The following is a 23808-nucleotide window of genomic DNA, read 5'->3' on the forward strand; positions in this document are numbered from 1 at the left end:
TCTTTGCTTCTCTCCTATTTTGGGGGTTCTTTTATATACCAAACAAACTACTTTTAACTTGGCAGCTTAATTTGCTGGAACTTCTTTTTTTTAAAAAGAAAATTGTTAATATAATTGCTGGAGCTATTTATCCCCAATGCTCTTTGCTTCTGTTTTTGGATGAGAAGTTGAAACTTGAATTTTTGTAGCCATAAATCTTTTCTAAACTTGTTATATTGTACCAATGATTTCAGGCCTTTTTTTCTGAGGGAAGGGAGGGTATTGCACCTTTTTTATGCTTAGAATTCTCAGCTTCATCTAGCCTGAATGCACGTGAGCTATCTGAAGTTTAGACACTGCATTCAATATATTACTATGTCACAGTGAATAAATATGCACAGCATTTATCATAATACATAGCTAGGCCAGTGTGATAGTACTGTATTATAAGTTGAGGGTTACCATATTTGAGTTTATTAACTTTAAAATGAGTATATTTTCCTATTTTATATCTGCGAACTAAATTATGGTAGTTGTGTGATAAACTGCTTTGACAGATAGAATCTTAATGGTGCTCCATCTGTTCAAAGTTTATATATATATACATATATATATAATATATATATAAAATATATTTAAAGAGACAGCTTTATTATCCCTTATTTCAATACAACAATGGATTAATGTTAGACACTGTTTCTGCTGAATGAAACAGAGACTGAATCATATGGGTATTAAATTGTATAATCTTTTCTATCCAAGTACATCATTGGTAGATTCCACATCACTGTAAACCTGACAGATAAGTAGTTCTTGGGTTTTGTTTTTAAGAACTGAAAACATCTTATTCTCTTCTAGACTGAAATGAGTAATGTGTAATTCTGTTGGGGTCCAAAGTAGAAAATAGTGGGGAAACATAATATGAATGGGAAGTATTTTAAACGTTAAGTAAATGTTCTGCTCTGTGAATATGTAAGTTATAGTATAAAGATTTTTTTCATCCCATTTATTCCCCATAAAATAGTTTACAATTGATCTACCTATCTTGTCCGAAAATCACCTAAATCTGCTTTATTATAACATACTATTCACTTAATGCTTAAACTGGACCTGGCTTTACATTCTTAATGTATTTTACTTACTCTCTTGAAACAGAATCTCCTTTTGCTACTTAAATCATTTGTGTATATCTGGTAAATTATGACCAAATCTGTTGTTAGATTAAATGCAGTAAATTGAAATATACACTTGGTACACTACAAAATTGTTGTGATTTGTTCGGGTGATCTTTTTTTAAAAAAAACATCTGTAGACATTCAGGGTTTTTTGTTTGTTTTGGATAAATTGTGCATTTTGCATCCCTAAGGATTTTTAAAATTACATCATAAGTGTGACATTTTGCCGATTCCTTTAACAAAACATCAGCATTATCAACATTATTTTATCAAAGAAAACTTAAATTTAAACAACTGATACTCCATCGAATTGTCCCTGTGCTGATCTTTTTATTGCTTATGACTAATTGGAAGAAAAATATTGATAATTTATATTTTGGAAAAAAGTTCTTTATAAACCAGAGATTATTGTTAAATACTAACTTTTACATGAATCCTCAAATTGCCTTAGATTTTTGGGGTTTACATTTGTATAGCTATTAAAAACAAATCCATCTAGTACCTTTGTTTAAGCTGGATTTGAATGGTTAGCTATACTACTACAGTGGTACCTCTACTTAAGAACGCCTCTACTTAAGAACTTCTCTAGATAGAACCAGGTGTTCAAGATTTATTTGCCTCTACTTAAGAACCCGAGCCCGGAAAAAATTCCCAGGAAATTTGAGAGCGGCACGAAGGCCCGGCCAGTTTCCTGCCATTCCCCCTTTAATCCTGGCCATCTGGGCTGCCAGAGCAGCCTTTTGGTGGCACTTAAGGAGGCTTTGGCAATCCAGAGCGAATGAAGCATTTTCCTTTCTCTGGGCACTTGGACAGGGAATAAACCTCTGCCAATGCCCAGAGAAAAGAAACGCTCCCTTCGCTCTGGGCAGCTGAGGAGTCACCAGAGCAAAGGAAAGGCACTGGCTCCAAAGCGAGCAAGTGAGCCTTCAGCATGGGTAGGAAGAGGCAGCACGTAGCAGCAGCAGTAGCAGCCAATGTATGGGAGGCGGCCTCGCGGCGGGTGTATTGGAGGGGCGTGCTCCTCCTCGCCACCTTACACTCCCTCTTTTTTTTTAAAGCCTTAAAGTTTTGGATTTTTTTTTATTCACCTCACTCACCTTCTTCCTTCGGCAGTGACTCTCCTCTTCTTCTTCTTCCTCCTCCTCCCACCCAAATTCTGAGCTTTTATTTCTTTCCTAATGGGTTTGCACGCATTATTTACTTTTACATTGATTCCTATGGGAAAAATTCTTTCTACTTAAGAACCTGATCACAACATGAATTAAGTTCTTAAGTATAGGTACCACTCTATAAGCAATTTTCCAAAATAGCTTCAGGCAAGAAGCATGTTTATTTAAGCAAGCTTTATTTCCTAAATACACTGTCACGGTATGAAAATGTACATAACTAAAGCAAAATATAATAATTTAAAAAGTTACATGTAAATACGTGAAGCATAATAAAAAGAACAAAGTCCATAGTTTAAAATGTATTTATATATTTTAAGCTGCTGCATACAATTTAAGAAACTGCAAGAAATAATATAGATGGTATCTCTTCAGTCTGCCTCTCCTAAGGGTATGTGCCTTAGTTTAGCTCTGGACTTTATAGCTTTATACGAATTTTGCACTATGACAATATATTTGCTTTGCTTAGCCTGGCTACTGGCCTTAAAATCACAAATTTTCTTACCTACTTATTTTTTCAATCAAATTAGTTTATATAAGCCCCTTTGAATTTCAGTTTCCCTTTATATACCGTATTTTTCATAGTATAAGACACACCTTGGTTTTGGGAGAGGTAAACAAAGGGGAAAAAATCTGCCTCTGCTTCCCAGCAAACAGCACTATCTGCTGTGTATTTCTGTGCATGTGTGCCTGATCCATAGAAATAGCAAAGAATTTGTACATTATGGTAGTATATTAATGCGAGAAAGTTTTCTTAAATGTAGTCACACTCACTCCTCCCAATTATTTAAATAGATCTACTCCAAACATGGATAAGTCAAGGTTTAACTCAGCTTCCTTATTTTAATACTAAAACGGACACTTACATTTCATATTGTACAGATGCTGTTAAAATTGGTGTGGCTTTCTGGAAGTATAGTTATTCTCTGCTATTTCAAAGAAGATACAATACCATTGGGCCTCTTCAGATCAAGCATTTATTTTAAAAAGCTTCATTTTGTTGTCTAGAACAATAATAAAGCAGTCTTTCAAAAAGTAAGTCTAATAATTTGAACATTCTATAGACATTTATAATTATTGACTTACCTTCTTGCATCCAGTTTCAGCAATCTCATTAGCACAAGAAAATAAAAATCTGTCTCTCCCTCCCAGCAATTTGTCTCCTTGTAGCTTTAATTTCACTTTCAATCTAGCACTGGCCAGCCAGCTGCAGTCTGAAACCAGCTGAGATCAGGATGTTGATAATGAGCTGCTTGGCTTAACAAGCTCTGTTTGGTTTGCTGCAAAGAGGTAAATTGCTGTGAGGCGGAGGCCAGTGTATAAGATGCACCCATGTTTTTACCCTCTTTTGGGGGGTAAAAAGGTGCAGCTTATACTCCAAAAATACAGTATGTCTTCAGGACTTCATAATATTTTAAAATATATTATTTTTATATGTGTGCATTGTTTTAGCACATGATATGCTTCTGTTTATGTAGAGGTATATGATAAAATCCACAAGCTCCATCTAACTGGATATGCACACTGGTAAGTATTGTTAAATTGAACATTCTGAATCATGGGTCACTATCTTTTCTTGCAAATGGTTTTTTCTCTGCCAGAACAACTTGGGAACTCTTAATATGCATCCCAAACAGCAGTCTTAATTTCTGCACTCTCATCCAGATTTATTCATAATCATAATCATGTATGTTTTGTTCATTAGCAGAGAGACCAAGTAGAACTTCTAAAAGGAGTAGTAGGGCTAGGTCATTGGTTCTCAACCTTTCTAATGCCGTGACCCCGTAATACAATTCCTCATGTTGTGATCACTCCCAACATAAGTCTAGCTCTAATTCTCCCAACAGAGCTTTAAGCTGATTGACAGGAAGGTCAGAGGGATACCCCCAGTGTAAAGGCCTGATTGGTCTGATAGTAAAAATATGTTCCAAGGTGCCAGAATAGAAGCTTTTATTCCTAACACCAGGGGTAATTTGTCTTTTCCCAAGGTCTTTGGCGATCCCTGTGAAACGGTCATTCGACCCCACAAAGGGGTCCTGACTTCCAGGTTGAGAACCACTGGGTTAGACAATTAATTGGAGCTGGGGCACAGAAAGATTCAACCATAGCAACTTGCCAAGTGAACAGAAATGTAAAATGCAATGATTTAATATAAAACTTTTCTCAGCTTGACATTGTGTGTACAAAGGTTCTACTGAAACCATCTGTGAAGAAAAACAGGAGAGAGGAGAAGATCAAACAGTCAAACAGAATATTTAGCATGATACGGTCCTGCTTTCAAAGTTGTGGGAATTGATGTCTCCGTTCAAATTATTTTTATGGCTATACTAAGTAATAGATTCTCTACTGAATTGGTCCTGTAGAGAGAATTGTGTAGAATATGTACAACTGCAACGTGCTGTAAATTTGTACATTCCATGTACTTGTGTGGTTAGATACCCCCCTTTATAAATGAGTTAATTTGGACTCAATGTCTGCTCAAAGGGATGATTCAGATTGCAATATCTATTAGAGATATTGTGAAGAGTCGATGAATCTGATCTTTTATAGGAAGCAAAATATGTAAAGAAGTCTGACTTTTAAAAAAGGTACTTTATTTTCTCTTTGAGATGGTTAATCATGAAAACAGTTTTGTTGTATGCTAAACATAATCATGTCAAAAAAATGTCACTGGCACTAGTTTGTAACAATTTTCACATGTCAAATTGATTTATAAATAATGAGAAAAGTATTAAAAGTACCTTGAAGTTAATATTTAATATCCTGAGAATATGGAAATACTTAAAATATCTAAAGCAAAATATGTAATTTATCTAAAGGTACTTTTCTAAGTCATTTTTTAAAAAAATACAATTTTTATAAAATACAATTTCTTAATTTAAAGAAACTTTTCAAAGAATGATATTTATATAAGGGCAGCTTATTATTCATTGAACTCAGCTGGGTTCTTCCTGCGAACTGGTGGCAAAGGTAAGTAGAACCCATACAGATTGAACTGCAGTTTATTGTTAATATATTGATCACTTTCCTTTTTCCTTCTGAGGAACAGAGTCCATATTGACTTCAGATTTCAAGTTGTTGAGATCACACGATAAGCTATAAACATGACTATGCAGTAAACTGATTTCATTCTGGTTTTCAGCAATCTGTGTAATAGGGAGAAAATGTTAATTCTGAATATTTCAGTAATTGTACACATACACTCACGCTTAATTATGAGATATCTGACACGGTGACCTGGATTCAGCAAAATACAATGTACTCATGTATAAACTTGGACAAACAGATGTTTTTTTCAGAAGCACCTACACACTCCTAATTCAATAGTATAAGTCTTCAAATGGGTTGAATAGCCAACTTTTAATTCTGTAATGGATCTAATACAGCACAAGGAGAAGGAGTAGATTATTCCTATCCTTTTCTGAAAGTTTGGTCCCTTAACAATTTTATCATGATATATTCTTTCAGAAGTTATAGTACTATCTACTGAATTTTATGCACCAGATGAGGATTCTAGTCCAAAAAATCCTATCACAAGTCCTGGTATGGTGATGGTGAACCTATGGCACGCATGCCACGGGGGGGGGGGCACACGGAGCCATATCAGGCACATGAGACATTGCCCTATGTCAGCTCCAGTGTGCATGCGTGCACTGGCCAGCTTATTTTTGGTCTTGGAAAAGGCAGTTTCGCCTTCTGGAGATATTTCTTTTAAAAAAATCAGCCAATGGGCAAACCGGAAATTCAGAAGAATGGACTTCCAGCTTTCCCGCTCTGCTGTTTTTCGCACTTCAGAGCAGTGTTTCCCAATCTTGGCAACTTGAAGATATTTGGACTTCAACTCCCAGAATTCCCCAGCCAGCCTTCGCTGGCTAGGGAATTCTGGGAGTTGAAGTCCAAATATCTTCAAGTTGCCAAGGTTGGGAAACACTGCTCCAGAGGTTTCAGGTTTCCATGAAGCCTGTGGAGTGCGAAAAACAACTTAAGGGGCAAACCGGAACTCCATTTTTCTGAACTTCCAGTTTGCCTGTTTGCCCGTTTTTCCACCATCCCAGGCTTCAGTGAGGCCTATGTGCAGGGGCGGGGGTTGCGCGCATGCAAAGGGGGCAGCGCGGTGGGTGCCCATGCATGGGGGGGGGGAGAAAATGGGTGTGGTCAGATGCACGCACACTAGCACATGCACACACACTCCTTTGGCACCCGAACCAAAAGAGGTTCCACCATCATTGTTCTAGAATTAGCAAACTTGTTATTGCAAGTTATATAACTAAAGCCTCAGGTCATTTTGTAAAACAGTGACCTCAGTTTGAGATCCAGCATCCTTTCCCCCAATTTACATGTCTCTGAAGGAAATCCAGCGGGACACAAATATGCTGTTTCCTTATCCCAGTATCTCCAATTCAATGGTATGTTACCCCTGAACCTGAAGATCCCAATAGTTGCCATGACTAATAGTAATCGCTGATGATTCTCCTTTGAAGCAATTTAATCCTGACTAATGAATTTTGTAATCTTAATTCACTTAACTCTAAATTTCAGGCAGGAATGCACAAGTTGCTTTCGTTCTTCCCTTGCACGCTCGCAGAATTGTATCTGGCTCTAACTGCAGTTTTTAATAAATATTTTATTCTGAATCATAACCAGACATTTGCTTCATTTTATACAAGATATTACAGAGATTCTGCCTCGTTCAGATACCTGTTTGTGTATTTGAGAAATACGTTCCACCCAATGATTTTTCTCTGTTCTCAGTTTAGAATTTTCCAGTTGCACTTTAATGTGTTGATTTTCTAAATCAATTAGTTGTCTATGAAGATGTTGCCTTTTGTGATCTGTAGATTTTCTTTCTTGAAGATGAAGTAACTATTTGCAGTGATTTTGAAATATATTAATTAGTATCTAAACCTCAATTTCATTTAAAAATGTCTAGCTAATTGACATGCCTGTGTTATAGACTACTTGATTTTAATGGAATAAGGAAGATTGTTCAGAAAGGATATATTTACATTTATTTTACATACATGTCACATTTACTGGCAATTCTTACAACAACGTCTTAGACAACAATTCAAAGACTACCTTAATTTTATTCTTAATTATGCTGGTATATACGATCTTAAGAATGCTTCATCTATGGGTAAGTTTATATGCTAAATGAGTAAGCTGTTTCAGGTTGAGGACGACTCTGTCAAATAGCACACTGGAAATCACTTTCTACAAAGTGAAGGCTGGATAAAAACTTAAATTTAAACTTGTTTAAATTTAAATTTAATTTTGACTGCAAAATCCAAGGGATGTTACTTGACTTCCCTACAGAAAGGGAATGTATATTGGCTCTTGCGTTTGGGTTTAATTTATTTATCAAATTTATTTATTTGACAGCTGCCCATCTCACAAGGGACACTAAGCAATGTATAACAAAGTTAAAAAGGTAATAAATACTAAAACACTATTATAAATATTTTTTAAACTACTATAAAAGCTGAAAATGAAATATAATATTGTAACTATCTTAACAATTCACCCTTAGATGTCTTGAAGCTTGATGGCACATCCAGGTCTTAAGGGATCTTTGGAAAGCCAAAAGTGATAAATCCAGCCTCACTTTGGGGAAAACTATTCCATAGGGCAGTAGCCACAGCAGAGAAGTCTGTTGCCTAGGGTCTGGCACTCCCTAGCCAACGAGATTCATAGCATGCTCTCTTTGTTGAATATGGACAGATAAACAGATATAATCAGGGAGAGACAATCCCTTAGATAGCTAACTATAAAACGTAGGTCTTTTAAAGGTCAAAAACAGCACCTTGAATTTGATCTGGAAACAAACTGGCAATCAATGCAGTAGAACACACATAACTAACATTATATTTTGCACCAATTGAAACTTTCAGATGCTCTTCAAGGACAGCACCATGTAGCGTGCATTATACTAATGCAAACAGATGACTATGAGATGCCATCAAAGTAAGAACAGATACAACTGGCACACAATACAAAGTTATGCAAAGACCCTTCTAGCTACAAGTGCCACAAGCAGGAGCCATGATTTTCTAGAAGGACTCCAGATTGTCAAGCTGTCTGGGACAGTATATCCCCATCCAAGCACCAAAGATGGCTTAGCTGCAAGTCCTTTAAACAGAACAACTGAATCTTAACCCTGGTTCAGTTTAGGGGTGGATTCCAACTTACTTTGCTGCCAGTTTATTTCCTCCTGTGCTGCGTAACCGCATCTTGTGGCCATGTGCATGCTTTGCACACATGTGCATGCGTAGTGTATAACACCCCCCCCCCCAAAAAAATTAAAGACAAAACCAAAACGGCAATGCATGTGCAATGCCAGAAACTCAGCTTCTGCACATGTACAGAAGAAATTTTTTGAAGAAAACACCCCCCCCCCCAAAAAAAAAAGTTGGGAAAAAAATTAAAAAGATAGCGGCACCCCTGGACCTGCACTGACTGATCTGGTTCAGTGATGTCATTGTGACATCACCAGTGGGTCGCTACCAGTTAAGTTGAACCTGTCTGAACTGGGAGGAACTGGTTCAGTTGAAGCCTATTTTTTCCCATCCAAATGCTCAGAGCCTTCAGGCACTGAGACAGCTCATCTCCAGCGTCGTTTGACTCCCAGGTACATCCATATTCTACCAATGGAACTTGAGTTACATAAAACATTATTACAACCTGTTCCTGAGCTTTAAGAACTTTCTGTCTTAGGCTTTGTAACAGAGTCTTCAGGTGGGAGAGTTTCCGCTTCAGTTGCGATGTTTTTTCTCTTCCTGATGTTAGCTCAGACACTCTTCTTGAATAGGAGGAAGTCTCCTTTTCTCTCAGTTGCTTTTCCTACAACATTTATATGAGTTAGTGTATTAGTAAAATGAATCGTGGTATCTGTTCCTCTGAGGTGCTACTGCTATTCCTCTAAACTTTACATAATTGTTAGACTGCAAATAATTAAATATCTATCATTTCTCTTAAAGGCATTAGCATGTTGTACATGCAGTAGCACCACCTTGTCTGTAAGAAAGGGGTGAGCAACTAAGACTACAACTGATTTCGTATTTCATTAGTTTCAAACTAATTTCAGTCTTCTTATGCAAGAAGTAGAAGCATAGAAGAATGATGGCAGAAAAAGACCTCATGATCCATCTAGTCTGCCCTTATACTATTTTCTGTATTTTATCTTATATGTTTTTCCCAGGCATGTTTAAATTCAGTTACTGTGGATTTACCAACCACGTCTGCTGGAAGTTTGTTCCAAGGATCTACTACTCTTTCAGTAATATAATATTTTCTGAAAGAGTAGTAGATCCTTGGAACAAACTTAGCATTTGGTAAGAATTACACTGCTAAAAAAAACCCCAAAGGGAACACTTAAACATCACAATATAACTCCAAGTAAATCAAACTTCTGTGAAATCAAGCTGTCCACTTAGGAAGCAACACTGATTGACAATCAATTTCACATGCTGTTGTGCACATTCAGCTTTGCACAGAACAAAGTATTCAATGAGAATATTTCATTCATTCAGATCTAGGATGTGTTTTCCGAGTGTCCCCTTTATTTTTTTTTTAGCAGTATATTTTATTCACTGCTGCATGGAAGACAGGTTGAGAGACAGAGGATATCGGAAAGAATGGGCTTCTTGATCACTTTTGGCATCACTGAATCCTCGAAATATGGGGAAATGATTTTGGAAAATAGTAGTAAAATAGCAGTAATAATATGCTGCTGATTTCAACTCCTAAGCCATAACATTCCTATTACTATTTTTCCAATCACAAGACATATTAGAATTTCTCTAAAGGTTCTTTGTTATTTTATCCTTTATGGCTATTATTATAGTAAAATCCTTCAAAAGTATAATTAATGTTCTGTTCTGTTGCTATATTATGTTATGCATGGATCTGTCAATGGAATTTGAGAAAATTAATAATTTACAAAGAACAAATCTTAGGCTGATTTTTTGTGAGTGTGCGGTTTCTTTTAATCTGTTCAAGATTGGAATCGGAGGAAGAGATGAGGCCTACCTGGTTTAGATCCCTGGTAACTTTCTGTATTTGAGCATGTAAAAGACTATTCTCCTTTGTCAGGTGTCCACAATCTTCTGCCATCTTGTTGAGCAAATACTTGTCTTCATCACCTGAAAGCTCATTTTCCTTGAGGATCTGCCTTAATTTTTCAGCTTCCTCACTAAGTATAAATCATTTTAAATATTAGATGTCATTGATCATTCAAAATAAGGTTTTTATTTCTATGCTGCTACTCTCTCTCCTGATTGTATTACTATACTGTGATACTGTAGCTCTGTGATGGCAAATCTATGGCACGGGTGCCACAGGCGGTTCAGCTGCAACTTGCATATATGTACCAGCTGTTGTGGTTAGCTCTGGCCCAGCTTCTGCCCCAAGGACTGTGGATGTGGGGGAGACCTCCACATGCTGCAGGCCTGTTTTGCTCCTGGTGGAATCTGCTGATGAAGGATCTTCTGACCAAGAAGACATGAGTGACAGGGAGGAGGAGAGTGGGGCAGACTGCTCAGAAAGAGATCAATTATCTAGCTCCTCCTTGGATTTGGAACAAGAGTTAATGATACAGCCACGCATGCGGATGCATAGGAGATTATTATCAAAGAAAATGAGGCCACCTGTGGTTGGGTGGGGCTGTGGTAATTAGTGAGGCTGCTATAAATAGCAGCCTGTGGGTTTGGCCATTGTGGAGGATTATCTGATTGTTGTGTTTCCTGCCTGCTTTGCTGACTTTGACCTTTGTATGCTGATTTTCCCCCACTTTGAAACTAAACCAGAGCAAAGTGTTTCACTTTGTGAAAGAAGAAGGACTGTGAATTGCCTCACAGCTGCAAGCTAAGTATCACAGAACTGCTAAGGGACTTGTACAAATTACCAGTTTGTTTGGAGATGAGTGCTCTTTGCTATACCAAAAGAGGGCTTGATTTATTTGCATTTTTGGTATAAAGAACATTGTTTTGAATTTTCAAAGGTGTGTGTGTCTGAAATTGTATCTGTGCATTTTCGGAAGGATTCTACCAGAGAGCTTGACAGAACACCGGCCAGCTGAATTTTGACTTGCGCAGGGTGGGCACTCACAGGGAGGGCATTTTTGGCTTCCAGGGAGCCTCCGGGGGGATGGAGGAGGGCGTTTTTACCCTCCCCTGGGTCCAGGGAAGCTTTTGGAGCCTGGGGATGGCAAAATACAAGCCTACTGGGCCCACCAGAAGTTGGAAAAGAGGCCGTTTCCACCCTCCAAAGGACCTCCCAGTGGTGAGTTGTTTTTGCCCTCCCTAGGCATTGAATTATGGGTGTGGGCACTCGGGCATGCAGGATAGCGTGCTCGCACTCTCTTTCGGCGCCTAAGGGAAAAAGGTTCGCCCACTCTGCTATAGCTGATTATGCAGAAATGCTTAGCTATCCAGTGGGAAGAAGAGATACTGAATAGTTCTAAAAACAGTAAAAAGGTGGATAACACAAATGTCTTTACCTAAGCTCCTTTATAAGAGTCTCTTGTGGAGATTGGGAGCTCATTGATAATTTCTCTTCTAAGCGGTAAAGCAATCCTTGCAGCCGTGTGCACTGTGATCTGAGTTCGCTAAGGTTTTTCTCCATGTCTTGGCATTGCCGAATCTCCTGCTGACACTAAGTAAAACAGATAATAAAATGAATGCTAAATATTCTCTTCCCTCAGTCTTTACTGTTGTTGTAAGCATCATTAAGGATTCTTCTGCTGAGACTATAGAGCAGGGGTGCCAAACTCGTGATGACACGTTGCTGTCTTGTGACGTATCACAACTTTTTGCCCATTCGCTAAAGAAGGGGTAGTCGTGACCAGTGCATGATGCATTCAGCCTGCCAGCTGCAAGTTTGATACCCCTGGTATAGAGTGATCCATTTCTAGCATAAGGAATACAGTGTTCCCTCGATTTTCGCGGGTTCGAACTTCACGAAGTCTATACCGCGGGTTTTCAAAAATATTAATTAAAAAATACTTCGCGGTTTCCCCCCCTATACCACGGATTTTCCCGCCCAATGACATCATATGTCATCGCCAAACTTTCATCCACTATTAATAAATATTTTTTTTAATAAACTTTAATAAATAAACATGGTGAGTAATAATCAATTCTAAATGGTTGCTAAGGAAATGAGAAATTGTAATTTAGGGGTTTAAAGTGTTAAGGGAAGGCTTGTGATACTGTTTATAGCCAAAAATAGTATATTTACTTCCGCATCTGTACTTCGTGGAAATTCGACTTTCGCGGGCGGTCTCAGAACGCATCCCCCGCGAAAGTCGAGGGAACACTGTATACACTTATTATCTGTTGCTGATATAGCATTTAGACACTAACCTTCCAGATTGCCCATTTGTCATCAGATATTACATCTGTCATAAGTCTAGCATCTATGCATCTTGTTTCTTGTGTTTCAACTAAATTTCACCAGATTTTAATTCAGTTTCACTAAAATGTGCACTCACTGGTGGGGGAGGTTGATGGAGTAAGAAAACCACATCCCTGTCCATAATTCTGGAAGCAGTATTCGTTTTAATGCTAGAGCTAGCTCTGAATAATATCAATTTTAATCAATTTTTATTAGAGCAGATATGAACATGAATTTTAATGCTCAAGGCTTTCCATTAAACTAATGAAGTCTGTTGTTTTTATGACAAGATTGAAGGCTTAATTGATCGAGATCACTGGCCATTTCATAGAACTAAAGTTCCAAAATCAATTTCTAGGAACTAAAAAATAATAACATCTTCAAATAATCCAAGTCAGAAATTTTTATTTTATGTATGAGCAGGTCTACATAATGACCAAAAGTTTTCAGAGTTATATATAGCTTAAAGTTTGTACTCCAGAAAAAAGTGTAATTATATTCTTCTTCTGAAATGTCATCTATTTGGATTAGCAAAAGCATATTGAACACACACAGTTTAGATAAATTATAGTTTAGGTAATGAATATATATATTATTTTCACTTTTAAGAAAGAATGGTCTATTCATCACAAATCTCTCATTTTAAAAATTAAAATTAATCCAACCATATATGCCCCTAACATAGCAATAACTCTTTCACAAATGTATTTGGTAAATGTCTTAACTGTAATAGCTTACTTTTGATTCCAAAAGACAGACAGCATGTTCTTTTTCTTTCACTGAATTCACAGTCTCTTGCATTTCTCTCTGAATTTTTAACAGTTCTGCTTCTTTGTGTGAAATATCCTGGGTAGAGTGTTCAACCATTTTCTTCAGCTTTGTAACTTCCTCCATTAATAGCAGCTTTTCTTTCGCACTTGCATCTGCAGGAAATCATCAGGATCGCTCCACACATTTAAAATACGTCTGGTCTTCCTGTAAACATCTATTTCCTTTCTTGTGTGACTGCTTAGTTGAATTATGACACTAAGCCTCCAGATGTTTCTGAGGCTGGGGCTCTAAAACTACTTATTAGGAAAGATAACCTACTGAAACAAAGCAAGGCTTATGTCCAGATAAAACATGCTTACAGTATGTGAAGAATGGGAATAAACAATATTTGAGTTGCTGCAGCAGTTAATGTGCAACTTCTTGAAAATCACTAGGCTATTTTCATTGTGTAAACACATAAACAATATGTACAGGGTTATGTGTTTGTATTTTAGTGTCCCTCAACCAGGAAGATAGCTAGATAGCTTCGTACTCAAAATCTTGGAGCTCTATTTCCTTTTCCTTTTGCCTGGATTACTTCTTCCAACAGCAATGCAGACGGGAATGCTGGCTCCAGCAATCTGAGTTTCATTACTGTGGTTTTAGTAGGGAGGGAAATATATAATTGTGATAGTTTTTTTTTTTTTAAATATAAAAGAGGTTAAGAGGCACTAGTAAATTCAGCCATGAATGGAGAATTCTAGAGTAGCAACTTTGTACTATGGAACTCTCCCCTCTCTTGGAAGAAATATACCACATGTTTAAAAAGTTTTAGAAAAGAATTTTTGGTGCCTTAATCCACCTATCTACCTAAGAAATGAAATTGTATCAGAAGTGATTGGATTCTAATAGGCATCAAACGAATAATAATAATAATAATAATAATAATAATAATAATAATAATAATTATTATTATTATTATTAATTAAATTTGTATGCCGCCCCTCTCCATAGACTCCTAATCTAGCAAATGTAGGGAAAGCCTGAATTTCCTACTCTGGTTAGAGTAACAATCTTTTTTCTCCTTTTCCTCTGAACTTATAAACATGTTCATCTAAAAAAAAAAGACAGCTTTGCTTGATATTACAAGTGTGATTTTAACACAACGCTCCTGTGTCTTGTAAAGCCAAATTTTCCCGATTTCTGATAATCTATTATCAGATTATAGAATATAGTCACATCCTGTATTGCAATATAGAATATGGCTACATTTTGGAGAGCTGTTTACAGATAAGGAAATTCAACAGTGATCCAGTTCATATTCATAAATTTAGCTTAATAGAAAGAATGACACCCCACGAGAAGACGTTTTTCATTACCAGACAGTATTTGAAGACGTTTGTGTATTGCTTGAGTTTCAGTTTCATAATGCTTGGTGCTATTTTCTTTCTTTGCTATATCTATTTCTGTTCTGTTTATGGTAGCTTCCAGTTCCTTTGAAAATATGCAATAGATTAATTTCATGCAAATGCATTTATTTCAGTTAAAAGACTAGTAGAGGCACTTAAATAGCTGACTAGTATATCAATCAAAATAAAGTGAGATCCTCCTCAAATTACTGCTGCCTAGAGAGTTAAGATTTTATTTCTCACCATTCACAATCAGCATGGCTAAGCAATTGAAGTCAAAGGTTCTGAATGACATCTCATTGCGGAAGATCTACACTGATTCTTAATAATGCCAAAAAATTCCCATTCACGTTACTTTCTGTACCCTTCTGTTTCTGTGTTTCTTTACTTGTCAGTTTCCTGAACAAGTGCTATCCTTTTTGTATTGGGGCAAATATGTTACCTATAAAATAAATTATAACAAGTGGAGGGTTGGAATGTTTAGATTTGGAAGAAGAAATATCATTAATCCTCACTATGCTGATGATGCTAAACTGATAGCTGAAAATTCAATGACTTTCAAACTACTAATATGAATCAAGGAGTGCAGTGAAAAAATAAATGGAACAAAGAATTAAATTAAAGAAGATCAAACTAACGACAAGAGATACAACAACCAGCCTTAAAACTGATATTAAACATGCACTTCTGTTGCAAATGTGAACCAGTAGGGAAGTTAAGTGGAATCCACCTCTGCCCTCATCTATATGCATCAAGAACCATGCAGGCTGTGGTTTTCCCTGTAATACTAGGGAAGAAAAGTTGCACTTTGAACAGGATAGAATGAGAGTTAATTTTTTTGAATGTTGGAGCACTCAACTGAGAATACCACAGGCAGCCAAGAAAACAAACAGCTCTCTTCTGCTATAGCTGAACCTCTAAGCATTATCTTCCAAAAATCCTTCAGGTCTAGCACACTCCCCAAACTATGGTCAAAAGCAGTAGTCATCCCCATCTTCAAAAAAGGAGACCCTTCTCTCATTGACAACTGCAGACCAATATCACTATGCTGCGTCTCATGTAAAATCATGGAATCAATTATAAATCAATCTAGCACCCTTTACTTAGAATCTAATAACCTACTCTCTAACAAACAATTTGGATTCAGAAAGAAATTATCCTGCAACCTACAACTACTTCACTGCAAAAACATATGGACTACCCAGCTAGATCAAGGAAAATCCATTGATGCAATTTATACTGACTTTTGCAAAGCCTTTGACTCAGTGGTCCACGACAAACTACTCCTAAAACTCAAATCCTATGGCATCTCAGGATTCCTCCACAGCTGGATTACTGCATTCCTGTCAAACAGGCAATAAGTTGCCAAAATTGGAAGCGCCATTTCCACCCCTGTCCTTTGTCAAAAGTCGTGTTTCCCAGGGCAGTGTACTAGGTCCTACTCTTTTCATTCTCTACATCAACGACCTCTGCGATCACATCACAAGCAACTGTGTTCTTTTCGCTGACGATGTAAAACTTTTCAACACCACAGACAGCACATCTACTCTCCAAAAAGACCTCGACTTTGTCTCAGATTGGTCTAACACCTGGCAACTTCAAATATCAACCAACAAATACTCTACCCTCCACATCGGCAAAAAGAACACGAACCTCATATATAAACTGAATAAACAAAATCTCACAGCCAACCCCCACTCAGTAAAAGACCTTGGATTACTAATATCAATGACCTAACTGCCAAAGCCCACTGCAACAATATCGCCAAAAAGACTTCTAGAGTTGTTAACCTGATCCTATGCAGCTTCTGCTCCAGCAATCTCACACTACTCACCAGAGCCTACAAAACTTTTGCCAGACCCATCCTTGAGTACAGCTCATCTGTCTGGAATCCATACCACCTCTCGGACATCAACACCCTCGAAAATATCCAAAGATACTTCACCAGAAGAGCCCTTCACTCCTCCATTCGAAACAGAATACCCTACGAAAATAGACTTTATTTTTTAGCGAGTGTGTCTTAACAATACTTAGAGAAATGCCAACATAAAAGCAACATCAAGGTGTTATAGAAAGAGCACCTCATATGGCCACAGAAAGCTGTAATGACCGTTGGAATGCCAATGCACAAGAACTAAATAAAACCATAACAGAAGTTACCTTCAGCGTCTGCAACAGCGCTGTGGCTTTTCTAGTAACTTTAGGTGGGATATGTGTAGCATTCTTAGCCTTCTCTCTAGTTTATGGTACATGATTAAGGAACAAGATATATGATATTTGAAAGATTAATTTCAGAAACAGGTTAATATCAGAAATATGTTAATAATCTTGAGTCATCATATGAGTTTGCTATTATCTTCATAAAAATATGATCTCAAAAAACCCCAGTTTCAAAAATGCTAAATTTCTGACATCAGCATAGATGATTTTGACACTCCTTTTGGAACGCGGAAATATACATGGGACTTAATGTAAATTTTTTAAAAATTGTGCTAGAAATAAAAGATTACTTTTAAAGTTTTTTTTAAACACCACAGTGAAACCTCTGGTCATGACCAGAATTCTTTCCATAACTTTGGCTGCAAACTGATTTAGTCATGAGCCGAACCTAATTTGAAAAATTTGGTGTTTATTAAAGAAATGGTGTGGAGGGAATATCGGTTATGAAAAAAAAACCGAGAATTTTTTCGTCGGAACCTTATTTGATCGTGGTCAGAAGCATTCGTGACCAGAGGTGCTATGTATAAAAGAAAAGTATCCATATGCAATATGAAGGAGGATATAAAAGTATGAAGTACATGAATATGAAGTACAATAAGAGAATTAAATGCTTTTTCTTTCCTCCCAAAGAACAGTTCTGTTTATAACTAAGAAATGCAGCAGAGATGAATGACTAGGGGTTAAAACTTAGATTTATTTCATTGTTAACAAAGCTTATAACTTTGTATCTCACTGCAAATAAAGTAAGGATATATGATTCTTATGAACTTTTCAAACAGAAAGTGATCATAATTAGCTCCCCGGCTTTAAAAAAATAATTTTAATTTATTAAAGTGAAGCACAACTCTCTCTCTAATACGATCTATTGCTAACAAAACCTCAGTGATATTTTAAAAAATTAATATTTTGAGCAGCTGAGATCCACTGCATTGTTTGAACCAATACCTATTTGTTCTGGAATAAGCCAAAGTAAACTGGAAGGAGCTTTTGATTATGCAGTGTAGGAACTATAAAAGGTGTATCTCAACACATCTCAAATATTGGGTTCAGGATGTTTCCTATAAAGGCAATGTTCCATTGCTCCAAATGGAAGGCAAAAGTTCGCTTTGAAATTCTCTGCACCCACTTCCCACCACAGGAAATATCTATTCGATTGGTACATCATAAGTACTAGACGGACTCTATTGAGACCCAGTATCTGGACGTTATAGATATCTTGATGGGGAGAAATATATTTTGCTTAATCTAAACAAGATCGAGCAGCTCTGTGTTTTAGGCCCCAGAGATCTGGAAACGTTCTCTATTTAGTTCTAGATGGGATTGTACTTATCCTAGACAGAATCAGTATGCAGTTTGGAAATAATTTTGAATTGTGGCTCCTGGTTAAAAGAAGAGGTGGCAGTAGTGGTCAAAAAAGGCTTTCTACAGCTACATATTGTATGCCAGTAGAAACTCTTCCATAATCAGGAGGTTTTGCTCATGATTATCCATATTTTCATTACTTTCAACTTGAATTATTACAACATTCTGCATATGGACCTACCTTTGAATACCATCCAGAAGATACTGATATAGAGAGTTAAAGGTGCCAATGTAATGTTATTATTGTACTACAGGTAGCTTTCTAATGGCTCTAGGTGTAATTCAAGATGCATGTTATTACCTAAAAAATATAGCACAAAGCCATGTTATTTATGGGATCACCAACTCAAATTATGTCTCCCAATCCCATAAGGTCTGGACATGCTTCAGGTCCCCTCCATAACACAATGCCATCTAATGGGACCCAGAAGACATGATTTCTCTGTCATGGCGCCTGTCTTTTGGGACACATACTCAAGATTCAGATGGCCTGTTGGCTTTCCACAAGTGGTTGCAAATGTCGTATTTCCTCTGGGAACTGACTTAAGACGTTACATGAGCCCATCTGGAAAACTAACTTTATAAAGGATTTTGAAGATGATTTTATTATTATTATTATTATTATTATTATTATTATTATTATTATTAATTAGATTTGTATGCCACCCCTCTCCGTAGACTCGGGGCGGCTTACAGCAATGATAAAAACAATATATAATGACAAATCTAAATCTAAAATAACAATAATACATTTAAAAAGTCTAAAAAACAAGAAACCCCAATATATAAAAAACATACATACAGTCATATCATACACAGAAAACTACATAGGCAGGGGGAGATGTTTCAGTTCCCCCACGCTTGACGACAGAGGTGGGTTTTAAGGAGTTTACGAAAGGCCATGAGGGTGGGGACAGTTCTAATCTCTGGAAGGAGCTGATTCCAGAGGGTCAGAGCCGCCACAGAGAAGGCTCTTCCTCTGGGTCCCACCAAACGACATTGTTTAGTTGACGGGACCCAGAGGAGACCAACTCTGTGGGACCTAACCGGTCACTGGGATTCGTGCGGCAGAAGGCGGTCTCGTAGATACCCTGGTCCGGTGCCATGAAGGGCTTTATAGGTGATGACCAACACTTTGAATTGTGACCGGAAACTGATCGGCAACCAATGCAGACTGCGGAGTGTTGGAGTAACATGGGCATATTTAGGAAAGCCCATGATTGCTCTCGCAGCTGCATTCTGCACGATCTGAAGTTTCCAAACACTCTTCAAAGGTAGCCCCATGTAGAGAGATTTGGTTTTTAATCTCTGAAGTATTTATATTGCATTGCTATGGTTCTTTGATGTTTTTGTTAATCTATCATCCCTTTTAATCCCATGTTAGCTGCCTACAGTCACATTTTGTGAGTTAGGTGGTCTTACAAATTTATAAATAAATAAGTGTCATTCCAATTCTAGTGTTGAGAACACAAGAGAAAGTACATGATATATTGTTAACAAAAGGTGTGACTTAATTTTTGTCCTAAATAAAGAGAACTGAATATTAGGGAAAGAAAAACCCTACTACATTGTGTTTTTAGAGCAAATTAACCCAATAAATTGTATTCTCTCATAACAAACTGGCATGGATCTGTGGTATTCAAAATACAGAATATTTTAAAGTTGTTAAGAAATAAAGGTAATTTGCATAATTTTAAAAGGATATAGATAAGTTGTCTCATATTCTAGTAAGCAGATTTGTTTTTGCAAATTCTTTATGTACTCAACTTCAAATGAATTGACGGAGTTCATCTCACTTAAAAAAAGGAAGGACAAACCATACGTTAATGTATTAATAACTACAGATGCGTGGTGGTGGTGGTGGTGGACACTATTTTCATGTTTTTTGTATCATGAAACCATTGAGGATTTTTAAAAGCTTTCCAATGAATATTGCATTTCTTTCTTCATCTTTCCTTATATATGTAACTTTGTTTTTTATGTATTTATGCAATTCATAGGACACTTTTAATTGGAAAAAGGCAAAGATGAAGGGCAATTTGGTGTAGTAGTTAAGAAATCAGGCTAGAAACTGAGAGATCCTGAGTTCTAGATCTGCCTTAGGCACCAAGCTATCTGGGTAACCATGAGCCAGTCACTCTCTCTCAGCCCTAGAAAGCAGGCAATTGCAAACACTTGTCAAGAAAACTGCAGGCACCTTTCTATGTAGTCCTTGGAAAAGAAGCAAGATTGAACAAAAGGAGGGGAAAGTTAAAAAAAAGAAGACAGATAACAAAAAAAGATATAACGAGTGGCAGATAAACAGATTAATTGATGTTGTAGATAGATTAGGATTGAAGTGTACATGCTGCTTAAGTTTAAAAATGGATCTGCCCAAGAGTTTAATTATGGACAAACTGCCTGTTGTGGTTAGTTCTGGCCCAGCTCCTGCCCCAAGGAATGTGGATGTGGGGGAGACATCCACATGCCACAGGCCTGTTTTGCTCCCAGTAGAATCTGCCAACGAAGTCTCCTCTGACCAAGGAAATGTGAGTGACAGGGAAGAGGGGAGTTTGGCAGGCAGCCCAGGAGGAGATCAGTCATCTGTATCATCCCTGGATTCTGAACAAGAATTAATGACACATCCATGCATGCGTAGAGTGATGCATAGGAGACAACAACTGAAGGATTATTACAAGAGAAAATGAGGCCACCTGTGGTTGGGTGGGGCTGCTGTAATTAGTGCTACACATAAAAGTGCAGCCTGGTGTTTTAGTCTCATGGCAGTTTATCTGATTCATTGTTTCGTCAAGATCGTGGTTTTTGCTGTTCAGGATTGTGTGTGTGGACTCTCTGGACTTTAGAATTGGACTCAATTTCCCAGTTATTGGGTGAGCAATTGGACTGCATTTAACCTGTGCCTTGTGTGTACCAGAAAATCCCTTTGACATTTAAAAAGGGAGCTGTTTCTGTTTTTCTGTTTATAAAAACTTTTGGGTTTTCCTTTTATCGTGTGGTGTGTGTCTTTCTGGACTAATTACCCTGTAATTATGGGCGGTTGAGACATGCCGGCAGAACACTGCCTGGGTTGGCATATTTCCTATGATTTGTCTTAACATTAAGTTTGTACAAGGTTGATGTTCTTTTGGTACTTTCATTTTGTTTTTCATAGAATTTCTTGATGCACGTCTGCTACATTCACTAATATTTCATTGATTACTAAGCCCTTGTTTGGAGAAGTACTGTTTGTTAGAGATTATTTTTATATTAAGGCTGTACATATACAGCTGCAGTCTTGAACTCAGTTGAATCTGAGTAAATCTGCACAGACCTGTGGTTTCAAAAGGTATGATGATATTCTTTGTGGCAGCACTTAAGTTGTTCAGGAGTAAGAACCCATTGCTCTGATCTGCCTTTCATGCTTGAGACTCCTGAATGTACTTGATTAGCTGTTATGTGACTCTGAATGCTGGATTAGATACAGCATCCTGTAGGGCCCTTTTTATAATCTTAATATGACTTCCAACTGATTTGAAGAGACAAGGATTGGATCAGGCTGTCAATCATCTCTCTAGCAATTCAGTATAAATATTTTACACCTGTCATTCATTTTTGACTCAGTGATAGAAACCCAATTATTCTGTTACATAGAAAACAATCGTAGAAATGCTAGTTCAGAAAGAATACAAAACTAAAATTAGCTAAAATCTTTATTGGAACCAGACTGGGCAAGATTTCAAATTCTCCAGGATTTTTACAAAAAAGAGGCAAGGAAAAAAAGGAAGTCAGAAGTCTTAGAAATAGGGTGTGCTGGTTCAATTTTGGAGCAGCAGGCTAGAGTCATTCTTGAGAAATGTATCTTTTTATTTTATGTACACTGAGAGCACATGCACCAAGACAAGTAAAAGGAGAGAAGTAACTTAGAACTAAGGAGAAATTTTCTGAGAGTCAGAACTGTTGATCAGTGGAACATCTGGCCTCCAGAAGTTGGAATGCCCCAACACTGGAAGTTTTTAAGCAGATGTTGGATAAACATCTGTCTGAAGTAGTGTAGGGTTTCCTGCCCAAGCGGGGGGTTGGACTAGAAGACCTCCAATGTCCCTTCCAACTCTGTTGTTGTTATTATTATTATTATTGTTGTTGTTGTTATTATTATTATTATTGTTGTTGTTGTTGTTATTGTTGTTGCAAATTCCTTGTGTGTCCAATCACACTTGGCCAATAAATAATAAAGAAAAAAGAGAAAGAAAGAAAGAAAGAAAGAAAGAAAGAAAGACAGATTTATTTATTTATTCGTTTTTTTTATGTGGCCCTTCTCTTTAGACTCAGGGCAGCTTACAACATGTTAGCAATAGCACTTTTTAACAGAGCCAGCATATTGCCTTCAGAATCCTGGGTCCTATATTAGATAGATAGATAGATAGATAGATAGATAGATAGATAGATAGATAGATAGATAGATAGATAGATAGAGATAATAAGATAGATAGATAGATATAGATAGATAGATATAGATAGATAGATAGATAAGATAGATAGATAAGGTAGATAAGATAGATAGATAGATAGATATAGATTGATAGAGATAGATAGATAGATAAATAAGGTATAGATAGATAGATAGATAGATAAGATAGATAGATAGATATAGATTGATAGAGATAGATAGATAGATAGATAGAGATAGATAGATAGATAGATAGATAAGATAGATAAGGTAGATAAGATAGATAAGGTAGATAAGACAGATAGATAGATATAGATTGATAGAGATAGATAGATAAGGTAGATAGATAGATGATAGATAGATAGATAGATAGATAGATAGATAAATGCATATTGCCTCCTTATGCTCACTTCCTAAACGATAAAGGATATTTTAAAAAATGATGTTCAAGGAAACCTGAGCCACATCTTCGAGGTCCGCTTTCCACTCTTGCCTCCTTTGCAAACGCCCAGCAGCCACATACTCACCCACCTCCACCGCCGACCCCTTCTTTCGCGAAAGGGGGAATCCGCAGCTGCGACTCGGTGGGAAAAAAGAACTCGCGGGGTGGGCCGACTTCTAGTTTTGTTTCGACGGCTGGTGTCATAGCAACCCCTTCCCTTCCTCCCGCTCATGGTCCTGCGCAGACTCCTAGGCCGATGCCGGAAGGATGTGAAAAAAAGTTCGCGGAGCAAGGCAGGGCAGGAGGCTTACTCCGTTTAGCACGCAGGGTTCCAGACCGCAAAGATCCCGACCTTCGGGGCGACCCTGCTGTTGTTAGTAGAGTTTTCCTCTGCTTGAGAATCGTCAACTGGGCTGGGATTCCGGAGAGTGCATGGCTAGCAGGTTGGTGGGGTTAAACTTTAAGCAAGAGGCGCCATATGAAACTG

At 37.3% G+C, this 23808-nt stretch overlaps 1 protein-coding gene across 1 annotated transcript; it reads right to left on the reverse strand.

The window, feature by feature from the left end:
* Positions 1 to 4893: 4893 nt before the first annotated feature.
* LOC139165063 (myosin heavy chain, clone 203-like) lies at positions 4894 to 23393 on the reverse strand. The gene is made up of 9 exons (XM_070747971.1): positions 23311 to 23393; positions 17032 to 17110; positions 14842 to 14956; positions 13451 to 13635; positions 11817 to 11971; positions 10349 to 10511; positions 9002 to 9160; positions 7019 to 7183; positions 4894 to 5466 (listed from the first exon to the last, which is right to left on the reverse strand). Exons 4-9 carry the CDS (start codon positions 13604 to 13606, stop codon positions 5341 to 5343), a joined length of 924 nt encoding a protein of 307 aa, XP_070604072.1. The 5' UTR covers positions 13607 to 13635; positions 14842 to 14956; positions 17032 to 17110; positions 23311 to 23393; the 3' UTR covers positions 4894 to 5340.
* Between the last annotated feature and the right edge of the window lie 415 nt (positions 23394 to 23808).

Source organism: Erythrolamprus reginae, chromosome 3 (assembly GCF_031021105.1).
Source record: "Erythrolamprus reginae isolate rEryReg1 chromosome 3, rEryReg1.hap1, whole genome shotgun sequence".
In the NCBI taxonomy this organism is placed as follows: Eukaryota; Metazoa; Chordata; class Lepidosauria; order Squamata; family Dipsadidae; genus Erythrolamprus; species Erythrolamprus reginae.

What these genes read in the sequence shown, in the direction of transcription:
- LOC139165063 (XM_070747971.1), bottom strand. Translation starts at nt 13,606, where the DNA reads ATGGAGGAAGTTACAAAGCTGAAGAAAATGGTTGAACACTCTACCCAG. An exon ending in TCTGTCTTTTGGAATCAAAA is followed by an intron (nt 11,972 to 13,450) that starts GTAAGCTATTAC and finishes TGTTTTACTTAG; the next exon opens with TGTCAGCAGGAGATTCGGCA. An exon ending in TTACCAGGGATCTAAACCAG is followed by an intron (nt 9,161 to 10,348) that starts GTAGGCCTCATC and finishes TAAATGTTGTAG; the next exon opens with GAAAAGCAACTGAGAGAAAA.